At 39.3% G+C, this 20,323-nt stretch overlaps 1 protein-coding gene across 1 annotated transcript in view; it reads left to right on the top strand.

Moving 5' to 3' along the window:
* The window catches only part of Apbb1ip (amyloid beta (A4) precursor protein-binding, family B, member 1 interacting protein), an 85,867-nt gene that overhangs the window by 23,240 nt on the left and 42,304 nt on the right, over window positions 1-20,323 (top strand). The window contains exons 2-4 of the mRNA XM_013014591.1: window positions 9,775-9,846; window positions 14,724-14,811; window positions 16,736-17,025. Coding sequence (XP_012870045.1) covers window positions 9,775-9,846; window positions 14,724-14,811; window positions 16,736-17,025 — 450 coding nt within the window. The remainder of the gene's footprint in view (window positions 1-9,774; window positions 9,847-14,723; window positions 14,812-16,735; window positions 17,026-20,323) is intronic.

Here is a 20,323-nt window from a genome sequence, read left to right as displayed (position 1 = left end):
GTGGAAATGCCCTGGCAATACTTGTTGTACTCTATTGTTTGGCACATAGTGAGAAAAAAAATGTTAGTTTGAACACACACCACTCAGTACAGACACTATTCTTTAACAAAAAAATGTATCACTGATGATTGGACACAGGGCCTCAAACACGCTAGACATTTGAGCCATACCTCCTGCTTTTGTTTTCTTTTTTCAGATAGATACTCCCTAACTTTACTCAGATGGCTAAGACTCACGATATTCCTATCTCTGCCTCCCAAGTAGCTGGGATTAGAGGTGTGCGACACCATGCTTGGCTTGTTTGTTTTTGAAGTATTAATGATACCTACTTGGTTGACTGTGTGGCTGTGGAGGTCTTCAGGTGCAGAAGGAGAGATCAACAATGTTAAATTCTGCATGCCATGCTGATTAGGAATTAACCACTGGATCTGGCAACTTGAGGGCCATCGGTAGCCTTGACACTAGTTTGGTAACCAAATAGGAACAAAAGGCCAGCTGGAGTAGATGTAAGAGAAAAATAGAAACACACAAGAGACAGGAAACACACATAACCACTCATGGTGTTTTGCTTAAGAACATTAAGGCCTATAGAGTTTATTTATAAAGTCAGTGAATGGAACCAGGCACTGGTGGCACTCACCTATAATCCTAGCTACTCAGGATGCTGAGATGTGAGGATCACAGTTCGAAGCCAGCCTGGACAGAAAGGCCATGAAACTCTTAACCACAAGAAAGAAAAAAGCTGGAAGTGGAACTGTGGCTTGCATGGTAGAGAGCTAGCCTTGAGAGAGAGAGAGAGAGAGAAAAAAAAACCTCAGGTACAGCACCTAAGCCCTGAATTCAAGCCCCAGGACTGTCACACGCCAAAAAAAGTAAATGAATGGAATCTTTTCTGGGTTTTTTTTTCTTGAGAAATGTCAGATTACGTGGTCAGTTTGAATTTATGTCACAATAAATCCTAAATTCAACAACAGTTCCTCATTCCATATATAGATACTCGGAGTATAAAGGGAACTTAAGAAAGTCTCAAGATTTAGAAGATTCTTTCCAGCCTTGTGGATCCAAGAGAAACGAGTCCCAACCTCTCATCCAGGGATACAGGGAAGCTAGCAATGGATGGAATGTTATGACCTTCATCTCCTGGGCCATGTTCTATTTTGCTTCTGAGTTCTGATGAAATATCTTCTGGTCTTCCTGAGTCATCTTACCCCTTTTGTACCCTACAGCATGACCTAGCAGAGTGCCACCCTGTCCCTTCCCTTCCCTTGTTTTTAAACAAATCAGTCATTTGGCAATAAGCACATTGAAAAATCATCCTTTAAAAAAAAAAGTGGTATCTCTTAACTAGGCATCAGTAGCTCATGCCTGTAATTCTAGCTGCTGAGGTGGCTTAGATCTAGAGGACCAAAGTACAAAGCCAGCCCAGGCAGAAAAGTCTGAGAGATTCTATCTCTAACCAGCAAGAAGCTGAGCTGAAAGTGTGGCTCAAGTGATAGAATCCCAGCCTTAAGAAGCAAGCTGAATAAACCCAAGCTCAAGTTCAAGCTCTAAAAGTGAAAGGGAGAAGATAAAAGCCAAATCTTAAGAATTTTAGAGCTGCCCTTTGGTACTAAAGTTGTTGAAAGAAATCATGTTATTCCATGATTACATTTTCCTTTACAAATATGATTTCCATCTAATAACTTTCCTGGACAGTGTTGCTTTTCAAAGAACATTGCATTGTCCCGTGTGCATTCCTCTTGCACGAGTGTCCATGTGTGAGTGTCCATGTGTGTCCCTATGCCTAAGTGCTGTGTTTGTCCCTATTGGTCATCTGACCCCAGGGACTATCCAGTCATCTGAGGAGCTAGCCTGTTTTTCAAGATTTTCACTGATCTCACACAGAGGGTGAAAAGCTACTTAAGTAGACCCCAGAAGTCTCTTTATCTGAGTTCGTGTCAAGGGAATTAATTTGAGATAATGTGTAATTTTAGCACTGCTTCTGTTTCCTGTTTTATATTCCACAGAACCCATAACTTCTCAGAGCTGCAGCAGTCTTAACCACGTGCAGCTCCAGTCCCTGAGCCATTTCCTCTTGATAGAATGTTCTTGTTGCATTTTGAAAGATATATATTATATATATATATATTATATATATATTACACTGAAAGATTCAGGTCAATATTCTAAACTGTTTTCAAATGGCCAAAGGGAGTGATTATGATCAAAAAGTATTGTACACATAGATAAGCTTGCTCAAATGAAATCCCTTTGTACAACTGACTGATATTTAAAAATTTAAATAAGCAAGTACAAAAGTGTAAAAGAAAACGGGAACAATGGAAAACTACCCAACTGTAAAAATATAATGAACTACTACTACTCATTCACAAAATATATCATCTCAAAATTATTATATTGCCCAAAATTACTATATTGCTTTTGCCAAGCACTGGTAGCTCACACCTGTAATCCCAGAAGACCTTGGTTGGAAGCCAGCCTAGGCAGAAAAGGCACCAAAAAGCCGAGAATGAAGCTGTGGAGCTAGCCTTGAGCACAAAAGCTCAGAGACAGTGGCCAGGCCCTGAATTTCAAGCCCCAAGACCATCAAATAATAATAAGAATAATAACAAGGTATAATAATATTGCTTCTAAAAGAGGCAAAATGAGTAAATTTGATGGTTCTACTTAGGTAAAACTATAAGAAATGTGAACTCATTTATAGTGAGAGAAAGCAGATGAATATTTGTTTGGAAGTTGGAGAGAAGAGCAGGAAGAAGAGAGCATAATTGCAAATGATCATTCAAGAGGCTTTGGAGCTGATGACTAATGCTCATTGCTTTGAGTACAGTAATGTTTCATGGGTACACCCATAAGGCAAAGCTTATCAGTTTGTACAATTTAAGTGTATGTAGCTTTGGCATGTCAGTACTGCCTCAATATAACTTCTACTGAAAGAACAGCACGGTGAAAAAGATATAGTACATTATTTCATATCATATGTATACAAGTGGCTTCCTAGCTTCCACTAGCATTTGTGATTGTTTGAATTCAGCGGTACATATTCCAATGTAATCCTCTTAGAGACAGACAGACACAGAGAGAAACAGTGGAGTGACAGAGAGTTTCGTATTGTATCCAGCTTGTGGCCTGTTCTGTAGTCTGGATTCGGAGTAGGTAAAAACATTGTGGAAGTGTTGACTATAAAGCTGGGTTTTGAATGATGAGCAGGATTTTCTGAAAGAAATGTAGACAAAGGTTATTATTTAGAGACCATATCTACAAAGAGAAAAAGAATCATTAAAAACCTGAGAAGGGAACAGCAAAGGCCCTGAGTGGAAAGAGAATGCTAAGAAGTAGTTAGGGCAAATTAGGAAGGCTGTTACAGACATGGTGAGCATCTGTACTGTCTCTACTTCATCAAGGCCAGCCTGGGAACAGTTTTGAGTGGGAGAATTACATTGGTTTTAGAAGGTGGCAGCGGTGCTGTGTGCAGTGGTAATGGATGGGGCAGGAGAGGGGGCTGGAGACTTGAGGAACTGATGAAGTGCTCAGCTATGTCTGAGCAGTGAGGGTAAGGGAAAGGAGAAATCCCTCCAGGAAAAACCAGCAGGAGTATTTGAGTCATTGAATGGGAAAATGGGAGTAACAAAAGACTAGACCATGCTTACTAAAATCAGATTAAAGAACGAATGATTGATGGTCACTGGCCAAGTTAGAGCATGTAGGAGGAGAATGCATAGGGAGGAAATTGGGCCTGCTTAGATGGAAATGCCCGTGGGACCTTGAACTGGCTGCCTTATTGGACAGATAGGATAAGTGTGTATATATGGGGAATAGAAATTCTTTGAAGCTAAAAACAAAAGCCTGGCTTGGCACTGGTAGCGCACACCTATAATCCTAGCTACTCAGGAGGCTGAGATCTGAGGATCTTGGTTCAAAGCCAGCCTGGGCAGGAAAGTCCATGAGACTCTTATCTCCAATTAAGCACCAACAAAGCTGGAAGTGGAGGTCAAGTGATAGTGCACTAGCCTTGAAAAAAGGAGCTCAAGGGATGGTGTCTAAGCCCTGAGTTCAAGCCCCAGGACTGACACGAGATCAATAAATTAAATTAAACTAAAGCCTGGGAATTTAGGCTTTAGGGAGAGGCTGAGCACCTGAGAAATCTCCCCGCTATTGAGGAGTAAAAGACAGGGCGTGACTGGAATATGCAGCTCACCTAACTCACCCCTGCCTTCACCCCACACTAAAAAACAAAACAAAAGCAAGGGAATCTAATGAAGTACAATGCTAGTTTTCTATTAATCAGCAATTTGATGTTCTTTCCAAGAAATGACATACCCAGGAAAAGATTTTAACTCCACCCAATCTATTGCTTTGTTATGAATGTTCCACTCCAACTCTTGGACTAGTTCTCTCTCTCTCTCTCTCTCTCTCTCTCTTTCTCTCTCTCTCTCCCTCCCTCCCTCCCTCCTTCCCTCCCTCCCTCTCCCCTCTCTCCCTCTCTTTTTCTTTCTCTCTCTCTGAAGTATCATTTGTAAGTCAAAGAGCAAAATCATCATTCTCACTATCATCACATTAAAAGGTGAGCTATAATATTTTAGAATAAAGCCAGGAGCTGGTGCTTCATGCCTGTAATCCTAGCTATTCAGGAAGCAGAAACCTGGTTCAAGGTTCAGAGCCAGCCTGGACAGCAGAGTCCTCAAAACCCTATTCCCAACTGGCCAGCAAAAATATTAGAATGGAGACATGGCTCAAGTGGTAGAATACTACTTTCATGAATAAACCCAATGAGAGTGTGAGGCCCTGAGTTCAAGCCCTGGGCCAGGAAAAAGAAAAGACAAAGCATGTTACAATTAGTTATTTTAGAAAAAAATAGACTGGCCTAGACTCAGCTTAATTCAATACGTAAGTTATTTTCAACATAAATACATAAATATATGTAAATATATATGTATACATGTAAACATCCATGCAGAAATAATAGAATTATCTAATAGATGATAACAGATAATAGCAATAGTAGTTTATTAGTAATACTATTATAATACTCTTATATCATTATATACTATTGTATAATAAATTATATTAATAACAGATAATAGTATTATAGTTTTTTCAGTTATTGTCTTTTAGCTCTACATACTGAGGTTCTTATGGAAAAATAATAATTTGCTTAAAACAATCTATTAAAAAATAATTGCCCCATGATGATGACTCATGCCTGTAATCCAACCTACTCCAGAAGCTGAGATTTGAGGATTGAGGTTTGAAGCCAGTCCTAGCAGGAAAGTCCATGAGACTCTTATCTCCGATTAACCACCAGAAAACCAGAAGTAGAGCTATGGCTCAAAGTTGTAGAGCACTAGCCTGAGCAGAAAAGTTCAGGGACAGCACGTAGGCCCTGAGTTCAGGCTTCACGAACAACAACAACAACAATTATTATTGTTATTATGTATAGGATTGCACAGAACCCAAGAGGCTGAGGCAGAGGATTATGAGTTTGAGGTCAGCCTGGGCTACATAATGAGTGTCATCCTCATCATCTTCATCCTCATCATCTATTGAAGGAAGATATAGAGATACCCTTAAATCAAAAGGTCATGAGTTAGTGAAGCCCCTTTGAACAATTAACATGAGCTTTAATAACAAAGAATATTAGGAATTTGAAACATGACTTGTCTGGGGTGTAGGTACTATTGGAGGGGGTGGGTGAGGGCCAGTATAGTTGAAAGACTGCAGGTACTTGTGCAAAAACGGAGCACTTGAGACAGGTTTGGGAAGGGAAAAGGAGGACAGAAGGGAAAGTGATGGAGGAGATGATTATGATCAAAATGCATGGTAGTGATGTGCTGGTGGATCACACCTGTAATCTTAGCTACTTAGGAGACTAAGATCTGAAAATCAAGGTTCAAAGCCAGCCCAAGCAAGAAGAGTCTATAAGATTCCTATCCCCATTAAACCACCCAAAGCTCAAGTGGTAGAATGCCAACCTTAAGCAAAAAAAAACTAAGGGACAGTGACCAGACTCTGCTTCCAAATCCCAATATGGTACCAACAAAAAAAAAAATAAAGCATTGTTTACATAAATGGATATGTTAAAAATGAATCCTGCTATACAACTAATAGATGCTAATAAAAATAGTTAAAACCATGAAAAAAGTTGAGAACAATTTTTTAAAATGTATGAGTTAATCATTGTTAAAGTCGAGTCACAAGTAAACAGTCATGTCATTCTGCATATATTTAAATTCATACATTATATATACAAGTGTATAAGTGTACATATAAATGTACACACTTAAAAGTTTCCATACAAAAACAAACACGTGTACATGCATATTCAGGTAAATATGTTTGGAGCAAATGCCCTTGTTTGGCAGAGTGTGTAGAAATGAGTCCCAAGAAACCCTGTGGACATGCAAATACAAGGATGCTCAAGTCTCTGACATTTGCACACTCATCTCTGTGGACTTTCTGTCACCTCTAGATTAATTACCTGAAACAGTGTAATCACAGTCTGTGTCACCACAATCACCTGTCACTTAACCGTGAAGGCAGGTTCTAAGTAATACGCCATTAGACAGTTTTATCGTCATGAGATCATAAGATGGACTTGCATAAACTCAAACACTACTGAGTCAGCAGGTAAGGGAATCACAGGCTCATGAAGGCTCTGTGCAGTCTGTTGGTTAGCCTAAAAATAAAAGCTCAGGGGTCATTAGGTCGTGCATGAGGGTAGTTGTCATACAATGTTTTTTGTTTTGTTTTGTTTTATTGTGAAAATACCATACAGAGGGATTACAATTACATGGGCAAGATAATGAATACATTTCTTATCAAGCATTGTAGCCTCCTCCTTTGTTTCCCCTTCCCATCCCGTCCCATCCTTCCCCTATCCTCTACCCAACCCTCCTCCCCCTCCCCCACCAAAGCTGTAAAGTTCGTTTTCCACATATGACTTGCACATCTCATTGTTACAATGGGTCCACCTGTATCCTTATTTAAACGATTTGTTTTTCCCTTCCCCTCCACAAATTATACCAACATCAAATACAGTGAAAGCAGGGGTTATACTGTGGGAGAGGGACATACAAAGCAACAAAAAATCACATGAAAGAAAAAAAACATTTGAATACATATCTTAGGGTTCATTTCCCTAACATCAACTTATCTGACCTTTTCTGCTTGACTCAGACATATACTAGTTATTGCAAATAAGGGAAACCATGGGACCTATGTTTCTTTGGGCCTGGATTACTTCACTTAGTAGAATTTTTTCCAAGTCTTTCCATTTCCTAACAAATGGGGCAATGTCATTCTTTCTGATGGAGGCATAGAATTCCATGGTGTATATATACTACATTTTCTTGATCCATTCATCTACTAAGGGGCATCTGGGTTGGTTCCATACCTTAGCTATGGTAAATAAGGCTTCAATAAACATAGTCGTGCTGGTAGCTTTAGTGTGGTCTTGTTTGTGAACATTCGGGTAAATGCCCAAAAGTGGGATTGTTGGGTCATAGGAGAGCTCTATGTGGAGTCTTTTGAGGAACCTCCATACTGCTTTCCATACTGGTTGAACAAGTTTACACTCCCACCAACAATGCAGTAGGGATCCCTTCTGTCCACATCCCCTCCAGCATCTGTTGTTATTAGAGTTCTTGATTATAGCCATTCTAACTGGAATGAGGTGGTATCTCAATGCTGTTTTAATTTGCATTTCTTTTATGGCTAGAGAGATTGAGCATTTCTTCATGTGTCTATTGGCCATCCTTCTTTCCTCTTCAGAGAAGTTCCTCTTTCAGTCTTTATCCCACTTATTTATTGGGCAGTTGTTTCTTAGAAGATTTGTTGTTGGGGGATTTAATTTTTTGAGCTCCAGGTATATTTTAGATATGAGACCCTTGTCTGTTGTATGGCTAGTGAAGATCTTCTCCCAATCTGTGGGCTTTCTATTGATCTTGCTAGCTATGTCTTTCGCCATACAGAAGCTCTGCAATTTCATGCCGTCCCATTTGTCCAACCTTTCTTTGATTTGTTGTGTTTCTGGGTCTCTATTAAGAAAATTTCGGCCTGTGCCAAGGAGACCTAGGGCTTCTCCTAGTTCATTCTGTAATGTTTTCAGAGTGTCTACTTTGACTTTGAGGTCTTTGATCCATTTGGAGTTGATTCTGGTACAGGCTGATATATAAGGATCTAGCTTTAGTTTTCTACAGGAGTTTAACCAATTTTGCCATCACCATTTACTGAAGAGGCTGTCTTTCTTCCATTCTATTTTTTTAGCTTCCTTATCGAAGATTAGATGGCTATAGGTCTGTGGGTTCATTTCTGGGTTTTCAATTCTATTCCATTGATCCTGAGGTCTATTCTTGTGCCAGTACCAAGCTGTTTTGATTACTATGGCTTTGTAGTAGAGTTTGAAATTTGGTATTGCTATTCTTCCAGCGCTGTTCTTTCTCATACAGTGTTTTGTCAGGAAATCATGATAAGAAAAAAATATGTGATGTATTCAGCACAGAACATGTTTTGGATATTTTTGTTCTGTGCTTGCACTCTACCACTTGAGCCACTTCTGGTTTTTTTATTATTGGACTTTTTTCCTGCCCAGGCTGCCTTGGAACCATGATCTTCGTATCTCAGCCTCCTGAGTAGCTAAGATTACAGGCCTGAGCCACCAGCACCCTGCTAACCTGACCTTCTGATCTTGACCTTTAGCAGGCCACTTGTTTTAACTATGATGGGCATGCATATTATGGTGCGCTAGAGCACTTAGACCCTTAGAAATGATCCTCAGACAAATGTACATTCTACAGATGAAGCAATTCATTTCCTTTGCCACATTGAACCTTGCAGCAGCGGCAGAGGGAGACATTCTTAGCTCTCCATTGCCCAACCCAGCCATGCCCCAACTGTCAGGAAAGAGAGTGGATAGTTATACTTCCTAGGGCACCTGCCTGTTTTATTACAACACAATATGTGTGTGCACACGTGTGCATGCACGTGCATGTCATAGGCCTTGAGCCATACCACTTGAGCCATAGCTTTACCTCTGACTTTATTGGTAGTATATTGGAGACAAGAATTTCATGGACTTTCCTGCCCTGGCTGGCTTCCAACTGTGATCCTCAGATCTCAGCTTCCTGAGTAGCTAGGATTACAGGTGTGAGCCACTAGCTTCCAGCAACCCTGATTTTTCCTCTCTTAGGTAATTGTTTCACTTGGTTTGGGGGTGAGGGGGAGAATGTAATATAAAACATTCTTTCCATTTCTTTTTATTTGTCCCTATGGTCTTTTTAGCTCTAAATGATCGCTATCCTGTACTCACAAATAAATGTGCCCAAAGCTGCACTTACTCCAGAAATACCTTTGAAAGGAATAATTGGTAAATGTGGCTACCCACTCCTGGCATATCATTTTAGCATACATTTTTAAATGGAGGTAAATGTTTTACATTTCTCTGACAAAATGAGGAGGGGGGTTGGTAATGATTTTCTCATCTGGAACAGGTTATCCTGTGCCAAGGTGAAGCCCAGAACAACATCCATTTCTTTCAATGTTCAGCTTGGGAAAACAAAGTTCAATTATAGCCAGGCAGCCATACCCAGGGTCTGGCTCAACAGGGGACCGTGCAAATTAGAAGGAATTTGGGAGTAAAACAAATCTCCCTTTTTGCAGAGTGCTCTTCCCAGCTTGCCTGCTCATGGACAGGTTCTTAGAGAGAGAATAAATTGACAACCAGCCCTGTATACATTTTTATCAGATTGTTCATGTCTGTTTTTCTTCCTTTCACAGATGGATGACTCCGGGGAAGACATAGACCAAATGTTCAGCACTTTGCTGGGGGAGATGGATCTTCTGACCCAGGTAAGCTTTCCTTCTTCACCTTCAAATTAGAGGGGAACATAGCCCATAGAATTTGATATTAATATGACAAGAATGTGGTCTCCAAAAAGCTGGAGCTGCCTAGAGCTCAGGCCTGTAATCATACCTACTCAAGAAGCTAAACTCTGAGGATCATGTCTGTGAGACTCTTATCTCCAACTAACCACCAAAAAACTGGAAGTAGAGCTGTGGCTAAAGTGGTCGCCTTGAGCAAAAAAAAAAAAAAATGCTCTGGGACAGCACCCAGGCCCTGAGTTCAAACCCCAGGACTGGCACAAATAAATACAAACATAAAAGTAAATAAATAAAGCAAACTGGAGTTTGACATTATCACAGTTCTGGTAGAACTGTGACAGTGATGGGAAATTAATAAAGCTTTTTCCTGATTTCACCTTTGTGAGTTCAGTTAATTTAATATGTCAGTCACACTAGCATTCTCTAATAGCATTGCCTATGACTACCATACTCAATGGAGAAAGGCAGCCAGGCAACCACCACTGCTGAGCAATGTCTGTGGTATTATATTTATTATGGAGACCAGCTGAGACAATGACATCATCTTCAGTAAAGACTCGTTCCAGCCTTTGAGGAAGTGCTCTGTGTTAAAGGATCTGAGTGGGAATGATGGTAGCCTCCTGAGTGGACCAGAAGAACTCAGCCCTCTCAAAAGAGCATGGAAGTCATTCCACATAGACAGCCACTCAGCAAGGCAGGACACTACGACCTGATGGCCCTCACTGGTCACCCTGCTGTCAGGTCAACCAGTGCCCAGCAGCCACTGATCCAGGTCACAATCTCATAAGCTTGGTGTATCTTGTAATGTGCCCAGAAGTACTTCCTTGATTGACAGAGAATTCAGGTCATTACTTCCTGTGCAAAATATCCAAGAAAGAATAATGTAGCCTTCTACCATGAGATAGGGATTCTGAATTTTTAACCTGAATTTTGGGGGGCCTGTGTTTTGGAAGATCTTTAATTTTAATTAGCATTTAGTTTCTGTGGAGGCATGTGCGCTAATGAAAGGTGTTAAAATGTAAGCATATTTCTATAGATGAGAACTTGGTTCTTCTCCCATAGAGATAAGAGTTCTGATGAATCACTGTGGTCATTCACTCTCTTCAGAAGCCAGTGGGAGGAAAAACCATCCTGATTGGTCAGAGACTGGGATTTCATCACACTTCAGCCTGTTAGTATAGCTCAAGAGCAGGAAGTAGCTATCACAAAGTCTCTTGGACCGACCCTAGTCCTACTCTTTGAGATTTTGTTCTTTCTTTGTTATGTGGGTATTGTCCTAGAGTTTATTTGGATAATACATCTCTCCCAGTAACTCCCAAAGGTTAGGGAAAGGGAAAGGACCTACCTGTGCTCAGATTTAGCATCAGTTCTTCAGTTTGACCATTATCAACTTACCTTTTGAGATTATTGGCTGTTTTCACTGTATTTGATTCCAGTGCCCTGCGTCTTGTATATTCATTTTTCTAATTTGGGGAGGGGAAGTGAAATAACAAAATGCTGAAATAAGGATGCAGGCTGACCCATTGTAACAATGAGATGTGCAAGACACTATGTTGAAAATGAACTTTACAACTTTGGGGTGAAGGGAGGAGTTGGGGAGGTGGGAAAGGATGGTAGGGGAAAAACAAAGGAGGAGGTAACAATGCTCGATAGGAAATGTACTTGTTACCTTACTCAAGTAACTGTAAGCCCTTTGTACAGTATTTTTACAATAAAAATATATTCAAAAAATTAGGGTACAGTTGGGAGCTAAGATGTAACTTAGGATACTAATTGAGCATATTATAAAGCCCCAGGTTCAAACCCTAGCACCACGCACTTATACGAAGTATTTTTCTTTTGAAATAACTTCAAGCTTACAGAAAAGTTAAAAAAAAACAGTACAAGGACACTATTTATTTTTCCCCAGCTTTCCTAAGGGTTAATGATATACTGTCCTGTGCATTATCATTCTCTGTCACTTGGTAAAGGTGGAGTGCATCCTATGTAAGTGAAAACATACCATTATTGAATCAATTTCAATAGGATAACACATCTGGGAAATTTTTCAAAAGCTGCACTTCACCATATCTTTATACTCCCAATGAGTTCCAAGAATCAAAGATGTAAAAATATGAAATAAACAGGAGAAAACTTAGAAGTAAGATTGATATAAAATAAAGTCAGCTTTCTCAAGCAAATTATAACAGAGAAGCCATAAATTAATAACCTATTTTAAAATGTTTTTTAATTTTTTTAAGTAGTTAAAAAATAACTTTCAGATCATAATAATGCCAAAACAAACAAACAAAAACAAACAATTTCTAGGCTGAGGGGTGTAGCTCCATGGAGCAGCATTCATCTCGTATGCCCAGGGCCACTGATCCATCCCCAGCACTAATCAAAACACTCCCTTATTTTTTGGTCACCATTGGAAACCGCCAATGCATTAAATTATTGTTCTGAAATGTGCAAATAGAGAAAAATCAAGTGTTGAGTTTAGCTTCTTTATGATCCTCCTTACACTATTCTTTGGAACAAATTATTTAGTAGAGAAAGTTCTTTCTAGAAAAATTCCAGGTAAGCACTGGAAAGGAACAAAGTGGGAGTTATCAGCAGGCAAGTTCCATGGAAATGCACTTCAAGCATATGGTTGTCAAAGGGTTGATAGAAACCAGCTCTAGGAAACTTCAGTCATTTGCCTTCATGGAAAATGCCAAAATTACAATCTTGTTTTGTATTATTAGTTTCTTAATCTTTCCCTTTAATCAATTTTTAAATTAAACTAAAGCCAATTTGATGCTCTCATTTAATTTTTTTCTTAATAAACGTTCAAGTGGATGCAAGGCCATTTGCATTTTAAATAGTTATGCCTTTGTATAGCACCTTATTTCACAGGCCTCACCAGACACAGAGAGGAAAGCATTACATGCTTCATTTCATTTGGGCTTTGAATAACTTTTTACCACTAACAGACTTCTTTTGGAAAATCAGTTCCTCTGCCTACCCCCCCACCTCAGCTTACTAGAATCTTGTTTTATTACAAATTCAAATTGGTTTCTTTCTTAGCTTTCTTTCCTTCTCTCTCTTTTTTTCTCTTTTTAGTTCTCTTTATTTTTCCTTTCTCACTTGCTCTCTCTCTCTATTTTTTGGCAGTACTAGACTTTGGACTTTAAACTCAAAGTCCTATACTTGCTAGGCAGGTGTTCTACCTCTTGAGCCATGCTACAAAGCCCTTTCATGACTCTACTTATTTTTGAAGTAGTATCTCACCTTTTTCCATACAGAGTAACTTGGACCTTTGTCACCTTACCTATAGCCTCCTAGATAGGTAGGATCACAGATGTAAACTACCAGGCCTAGGCTATTAATTGAGATGGGGTTTCACTAACTTTTGGCCTGGGCTGACCCTGAATTGTGATCCTCCCAATCTTTGCTTCCCAGGTAGCTGAGATTCTAGCTGAGATTCTAGCTGAGCCAACACACTTGTATTTGTGTATTAACATTTTGCTAAGAGAACTACTTCTAATTTCACTCAATAGCACAATAAATTATATTCTGAGATAAAATTAATTGGCTCTACTGAGAGGTAGACAACAATAACACTAAAACACAAACTCATTTTTTTGTATTTCCTTTCACTAAATTTTTTGTTTTGGTGTTTTTCCTATTGTTTATCCATCATGTTTTCTTCTCTAGACAATATTTTACATGTTTATTCTGTTTTTAAAAATGAATTCTCAAGTCAGGACCACCCTTCATTTTATACTTGATTCTTACTTGATAGGATTGAATTCTTTTAAATTTCTTGATTTTTTTTCCTGCTTAAAATTGATTATGCTTCATTGGGTGTCTATGGCTCACACCTATAATCCTAACTAATCAGGAGCCTGATGTCTGAGGATCACAGTTCAGTACCAGCCCTGGCAGGAAAGTGCAGAAGACTCTTATCCCTAATTCACTACTCAAAAGCCAGAAATGGAGCTGTGGCTCAAGTGATAGAGCACTAGCCTTGAGCACAAAAGCTCAGAGACAGCATCCAGGCCTTGGGTTCAAGTCCCAGGATCAGCACACACACACACACACACACACACACTGAGTATAGTTCATTTCTTTATTTTTGAGTATATATTTATTTGTTTCCTCCAGAAAATTTTCTGAACTGGAATATTTTTTACCAAGTCAGATGAACATCAAGGGATATATTTAGTCATAAAAACATACTTCTTACAACACAATGGCCTTGAATATGTACATTGGAATGTCATATAGCTTTAAATCATATAAAAAGTCAGTTATTTCCACGTAAGAATAACATTATGTGCAAAAACTAATAAGTGATTCTGTCCTGATTTCTTCTCTTTTTTTCAGTGCTGGGGATCAAATTGAGGGCTTCAGACATACTAGGCAAGAGCTCTACCACTGAGCTATATCCCAATCCTATATAATCTCTTTTTAGTAAGTCTTATTAAGCCTAACATGTTACCATATAATGGCAGATTACATCTTGGACCATTTTTCTACTCCAAATGACCAGATATTTCTTTCTTTGATGCCATTACATATGTCTTTGTAAGATTATACGTAGTATATGTGTTCGTTATTATAAGAAATTTTCTTCATTGCTTACTAAAATTAACCATCTCCTCATTATCCTCAGTTAAAATGCTCTGTTCCAAAAGGTTTCTTGGAGAATCATTTTTTTAATTGTAATTCTCTATAGGAGAGATACCACATAAAACATTTTCAGGTAAGAACCTGCAGAGAATTAAGAGAAAACGTGGTGAATTATGGATGCTTTGGTGCTTGCTGTTTAACATGTACTACAGAAACATTGGTATGTTAACTCTTTGAAATTGTTTCAGAGTTTGGGAGTGGACACTCTTCCTCCTCCTGAACCTAAACCAGCCAGCGCTGAATTTAACTACACTGTGGGCTTCAAAGATTTAAATGGTAAGCATAAAAAATTACTTTTCTTAAGTAATTTGAAATCATTATGATGACTCAAATCAGTGTCACAATTTGAGTATAAAATGTAAGATTCTTGGACATCATGATAATCAGAGTTCAGAATGTATTTTACTGTGTCTAGATTAAATTAAAGTCAATTGGATTGAGATAGAACAATGGAAGAGGTTACGCTGATCGAGATGGATTGTACTCATAAATGGACATGTTGAATTGAAACTCCTTTGTACAACTATTTACAAATAATAATAAAAAATAAAATTATAATTTAAAAGTCAGAAATTTTCTTATGACAAGGAACTCCATCTGCATATGTGAAAAGTCTCAAAAATGTCCTTTTTTTAAAAAAAAGGTGAGAGTTTCTTCTTATTACTACAGAATAGCATAATATTAATAAGAAAATGATCTTCAAGGATAAAATTTAATTTTCCATTTCATGATGATGGATGCTTTTGATAATACATTAATAATTCAATATATAATTTGTTTAAAATATAATACACCTTCATTTATATATCATATATTTTATATGCAATTTACTGTGTGACATTTTTAATTCTCCCTAAGAGTGACACTATTGACATTATTAACAAAGATCTTATTTAGTATAGAGAGAACTTCAGTTCACTTGCTATTCAAATTATAAAAAGTAATCACTTCAAGACTTGGATTGGAAATATTGAAGAAAATCTATCAAATATTTATAGTGCTACAAAGAGTGTGGGGAAAAAAGGGAGAAACTCAATTCTGGAAATCCAGGGTTCCAAGTTTATTTTTATCCCTCCCTGAGTTTCTTTGTTTCTACATTTTCAGTCATGTTTTGATTAGCCAGTTGACACCTATGACTGATTCTCTATATGATAGGACATGTCTTTTGAGTTTGCCTTCTTCCTACCTATATTCTTTTCTATTTACTACATAAGCTTATGATTCCTGCCAGTCAATTCCACCAAGAGAGTCAGTTGCTGAAGTTTCAGAAATGAATGTACTTAAGTTGGGTATGGTCGCACTCCCCTATAATCCCAGCAGCGCTCAGGAGGCTAAGGCAGGAAGATCACAAGTTCAAAGACCCGCATGGGTTACATATGATCAATATAATAAGCTAACATAAGTTAATTTTTGTCTTTCAAAAACTCTGTGTATATCCCCTAATGGAATATAAAACACAGTTGGTTACAGTCCGCTTCCTTCCAGAAATATCTATCCAAATGCCCGGGCAGCCCTCACCTTCCATGCTTTCTCTAGCTTCCACCCTCTCCTACTTTTCTAAAACCCTAAGTCAGATCTTGCAATAAAATGACAAAGAATCCCTGACTTAACAGCTGTTCCTATTCTTTAATTTGACTTTATAGCTATTTATAAGGTATCTCTATGTAGAACATATTTTGTCCTTTTCTTTTCTTCCTATTGGAAACTCCCTCAGATCTCATTCAGTAAATGCAGCGCTAATAATTTCAGGTATCACCATGCCTGGGTGTTTGCTCCTGAATACAAAATGTTTTCAACCTTTTCCATTATGGTAACATCTAAAAATGATGATTTGCAGCTGGGAGCCAGTGGCACATGCCTGTAATACTAGCTACTCAGGAGCCTGAGATTTGAAAATCCTAGTTCAAAGCCAGCTCAAGCAGGAAAGTCTACGAGACTCTTATCTCCAATGCACCAACAAGAAAGCCAGAAAGGATGTTGTGGTTCAACTGATAGAGAGCAACCTTGAGCAAAAAAAAAAAAAAAAAGCTAAGGGACAGTGCCTAGGCCCTGAGTTCAACCCCCAGTACTACCCCACAAAAAAATAAATTTTTAAACATGATTGTCCCCTATTCAATGATTACCATCAAAATGATCAGCTTTTATTATTTCCAGGGGCAAACAGTTGGCTTTTATCAGTCATGTGATTTTTCCCTCCCAGAATCCCTCAATGCACTCGAAGACCAAGATTTAGATGCACTCATGGCGGATCTGGTGGCAGACATACGAGAGGCTGAGCAGAGGACTATCCAGACACAGAAAGAGCCTGCTCAGCATCAGCACCCCTCAGCGCCTCTGGAGGCCTCCAGTTATGGCGGTGCTGCCTCTGCTGATTATGGAATGCCCACTGCGAGGACTGTGAGCCAGTACGAAAATGATCTGCCGCCCCCACCGGCTGACCCCATGTTGGACCTGCCACCACCTCCGCCACCTCCTGAACCTCTTTCTCCGGTAAGTGAGAGGGACAGACATGGAAGAACCATTGATTTCTGTGATATGTCATCTTTGGCCTCCTTTGAAGTGATTGCTACATTCATATGTCTGTAAGCTTGTATGCCCAAAGCTTTGAGCTGCTACAACCAGAGCTGCCGAGCATGCTTATTGCAAAGTAAGAGCTCCCATGAATAAGAAGCAAAGATGGCGGCCCAGTCTGTTTTCTGTTGCTATACCTAAATGCCAGGAAATAGGTCATGTATAAAGAATAAAAGCTTATTTGGCTCCCAGTTCTGAAGGCCAGATATCAAACAGGGTGATACCAACATCTTCTGCTGCATCGTAAGATCTCCAAAGCACTGGTGCTCAACAGCATCACTGCCTTGATATTCCATTCAACCTGGAGTTCATGAATCCTGCCCTTAAGACCTAATAACCTTTTTAAAAAATCCCACCTGGTTCCCCTTGTAGTAACTCGCAAAGGATAGTAAATTTCAACTTGAGTTTGGGTGATGACATTCAATTCAGGGTACAGAAAGAATATAAAGAGTGTTGGCATGCTTTTACATATACTTTGGGAAAACCACATACCAAACTCAGAATTAAAAATGAGTTGTGGTTTTCATGAGAGAGACGGAGAGAGGGAGAGGGAGAGAGAAAGAGGGTGATACAAACTTCTAATCCCAGCAATTGAGAGACAGAGACAGACAGGAAGATCCTGAGTTCAAAGTCATTCTGTGCTGCATAAGCAAGACCCTTTTGAAAGAAAGGTGGGGGGAGGGACAGAGGAATGGAGGGATGGAGTGAGGGAAAAAGAAAAGAAAAAAAGAGAAAGAAGTGACTATGGACTTAAACTCTGAAATCATGAGCCAAAATAAGTCTTTGATCCCTGAAAAGAAAAAGAACATATTAAGGTCATATCTAGAATGTATCACTGTTTGCTTTGAAATTAGATAGATAGATAGATACATACATACATACATATACATGTGTGTGTTTGTGTGTGTGTAGTGTGTGTGTATTCTTCTTGATAATACTCAGCCTTTTGGGGATTACATGGGCTATGGCACTGATTTATGCATTTACATGTTTTGGGGCCCTGGCCTAGTACATAGAGAATAAAAGGTCTTCATTATACACTCTCTGAATCAAATGCAGTTGATTCTGTTGACTTGGTAGCTCTGTTCAATAGGGCAAAAAGAGATCTAATACTAGGTGCTGGTTACTCACACCTGTAATCCTAGCTACTCAGGAGGCTGAGATCTGAAGATCACAGTTCAAAGCTTGCCTTGGCAGGAAAGTTTATGAGACTCTCATCTCCAATGAACAATCAAAAGTCAGAGTAGGGCTGGGAAGATGGCTCAGTGGTAGAGTGCTTGCCTTGCATGCCTGAGGCCCTGGGTTTGATTCCTCAGCACCACATAGGCAAAAAGAAAAAAGCCAGAAGTGGCGCTGTGGCTCAAGTGGTAGAGCGCTAGCCTTGAGCTGAAGAGCTAAGGGACAGCGCCCAGGCCCAGAGTTCAGGCCCCACAACCGGACCCAAAAAAAAAACAAGTCAGAGTAGAGAGCTGTGGCACAAGTGGTAGTGCGTCAGCCTTGAGCAAATAAAAAAGCTCAGAGATAGTTCCCAGGCCCTGAATTTAAGCCACACAACTGGAACACACAGACATGCACGCGCTTGTGTGCGCGCACACACACACAGAAGATCTAAGTATCACTTATACTGTCATAGTTGACAATGGGGAGATAAGGCTGAAAGGTCACGGCTGCTTGTACAGTAGCATTATTTGGGACATTAACTCATATGTCTCCTGAAAACAAAAATAACACTTTTAAGGATTTTTTTCTTAGGCCAAGGCACTTTAAAAGTATTTTAGGCTAAGAATCTAATTCCGTACACATTTGTGTGAGTGATAATAGTCATAGGAATACATATGGCTCTAGTGGTTCTGGAAGTTTCTACAGTGTCTTTGCATGACCAGATTTTTCAATGTAAGTTAAGTATTAAACCTTACTCTGTCACCCTCATTGTTCCATTGTGTGTTTATTATAGAAAAAGTATTTGAAAACTGTTATCAATGTAGAGCTCTTCAAATAGGGCAGATGCATAAAGATTTCAAGGAGGACATGACTTTCCCAAAAGTAAACACAAAGTCAGAAGCGCACTTGAACTCCTAGGAAATTCTACACTTTCAATTCTAAAAAGGCTGTGTCTCATATGAGTCTAAGAACATTGACATAAAAGATCATATGAATTATTTCAAGCAAGTAGAATCTAACCAGAGCAGCTCATTTTTCATCGTTATATATAGAGTCTCTTAATACTCCAGTTCTCATAATTTTAACTTCCTATATTTAAGGGCGTTTGGGCCCATAAAATACCTGTTTGTTTTTTTCTTTCTGCCCGTATGTATTTACCAATGTTTCTTGTTGTTGCTTTAGTGATTTATGAGGTTAAATGTTTGCTGACATCCTAACTTTAGGAGAGTTAAGGCCTTTTTGAAGAATCTAATAAAAACGGCAAGAAGTCAGGTGCCAGTGGCTCACTCCTATAATCCTGGCTACTCCAGAAGTTTGATATCTGAGCCTCAGGGTTTGAAGCCAGCCTGGGTAGATAAATCCTAGAGTATTGCATCTCCAAGTAGCCAGGTAAAAAAGCCAACCTAGAGATGTAGCTCAGATAGTAGGATGCCAGCCATGAGCAAAATAACAGAGTGAGAGTGCAAGGCCCTCACTACTAACTGCATGCAACACACACACACACACACACACACACACACACAGCACAAACCAGTGAGACATGGTAGTACATGCTTGTAATTCTGGCATTTTGGAAGTTGATGCAGGAATATAAGAAGTGCTAGACCAGCCTGAACTATATAGCAAGACCCTGTCTCAAACTCTCCCAACGTCCAGATACACTGTAATAAAAATTAACACTCCTCTAAACAGACATCCCAATCCACGATGCTGCCTATAACTTCAGGAAGAGCTCAGATCCTTTGAGATGGATTCCATTATGGATTCCTTCTATTGGTCTCCTGACCCTATGTGCAAGCCAGTGAAAGGCCTTTGGAGTCTAACACTATAAGGCCCTCTAAGGTCATAAATTCATCTTTTTTATTTTTTTTTTGGTCCGGTCATGGGGCCTGAACTCTGGGCCTGGGCGCTGTCCCTTAGCTCTTCAGCTCAAGGCTAGCGCTCTTCCACTTGAGCAACAGTGCCACTTCCGGCTTTTTTCTTTTTGCTTATGTGGTGCTGAGGAATCAAACCCAGGGCCTCAGGCATGCAAGGCAAGCGCTCTACCACTGAGCCA

This window comes from Dipodomys ordii, unplaced genomic scaffold, assembly GCF_000151885.1.
Source record: "Dipodomys ordii isolate 6190 unplaced genomic scaffold, Dord_2.0 Scaffold24, whole genome shotgun sequence".
NCBI classification, from domain to species: Eukaryota; Metazoa; Chordata; class Mammalia; order Rodentia; family Heteromyidae; genus Dipodomys; species Dipodomys ordii.
The sequence above is the reverse complement of the archived record's forward strand: the minus strand, read 5'-3'. Positions and strand labels throughout refer to the sequence as shown.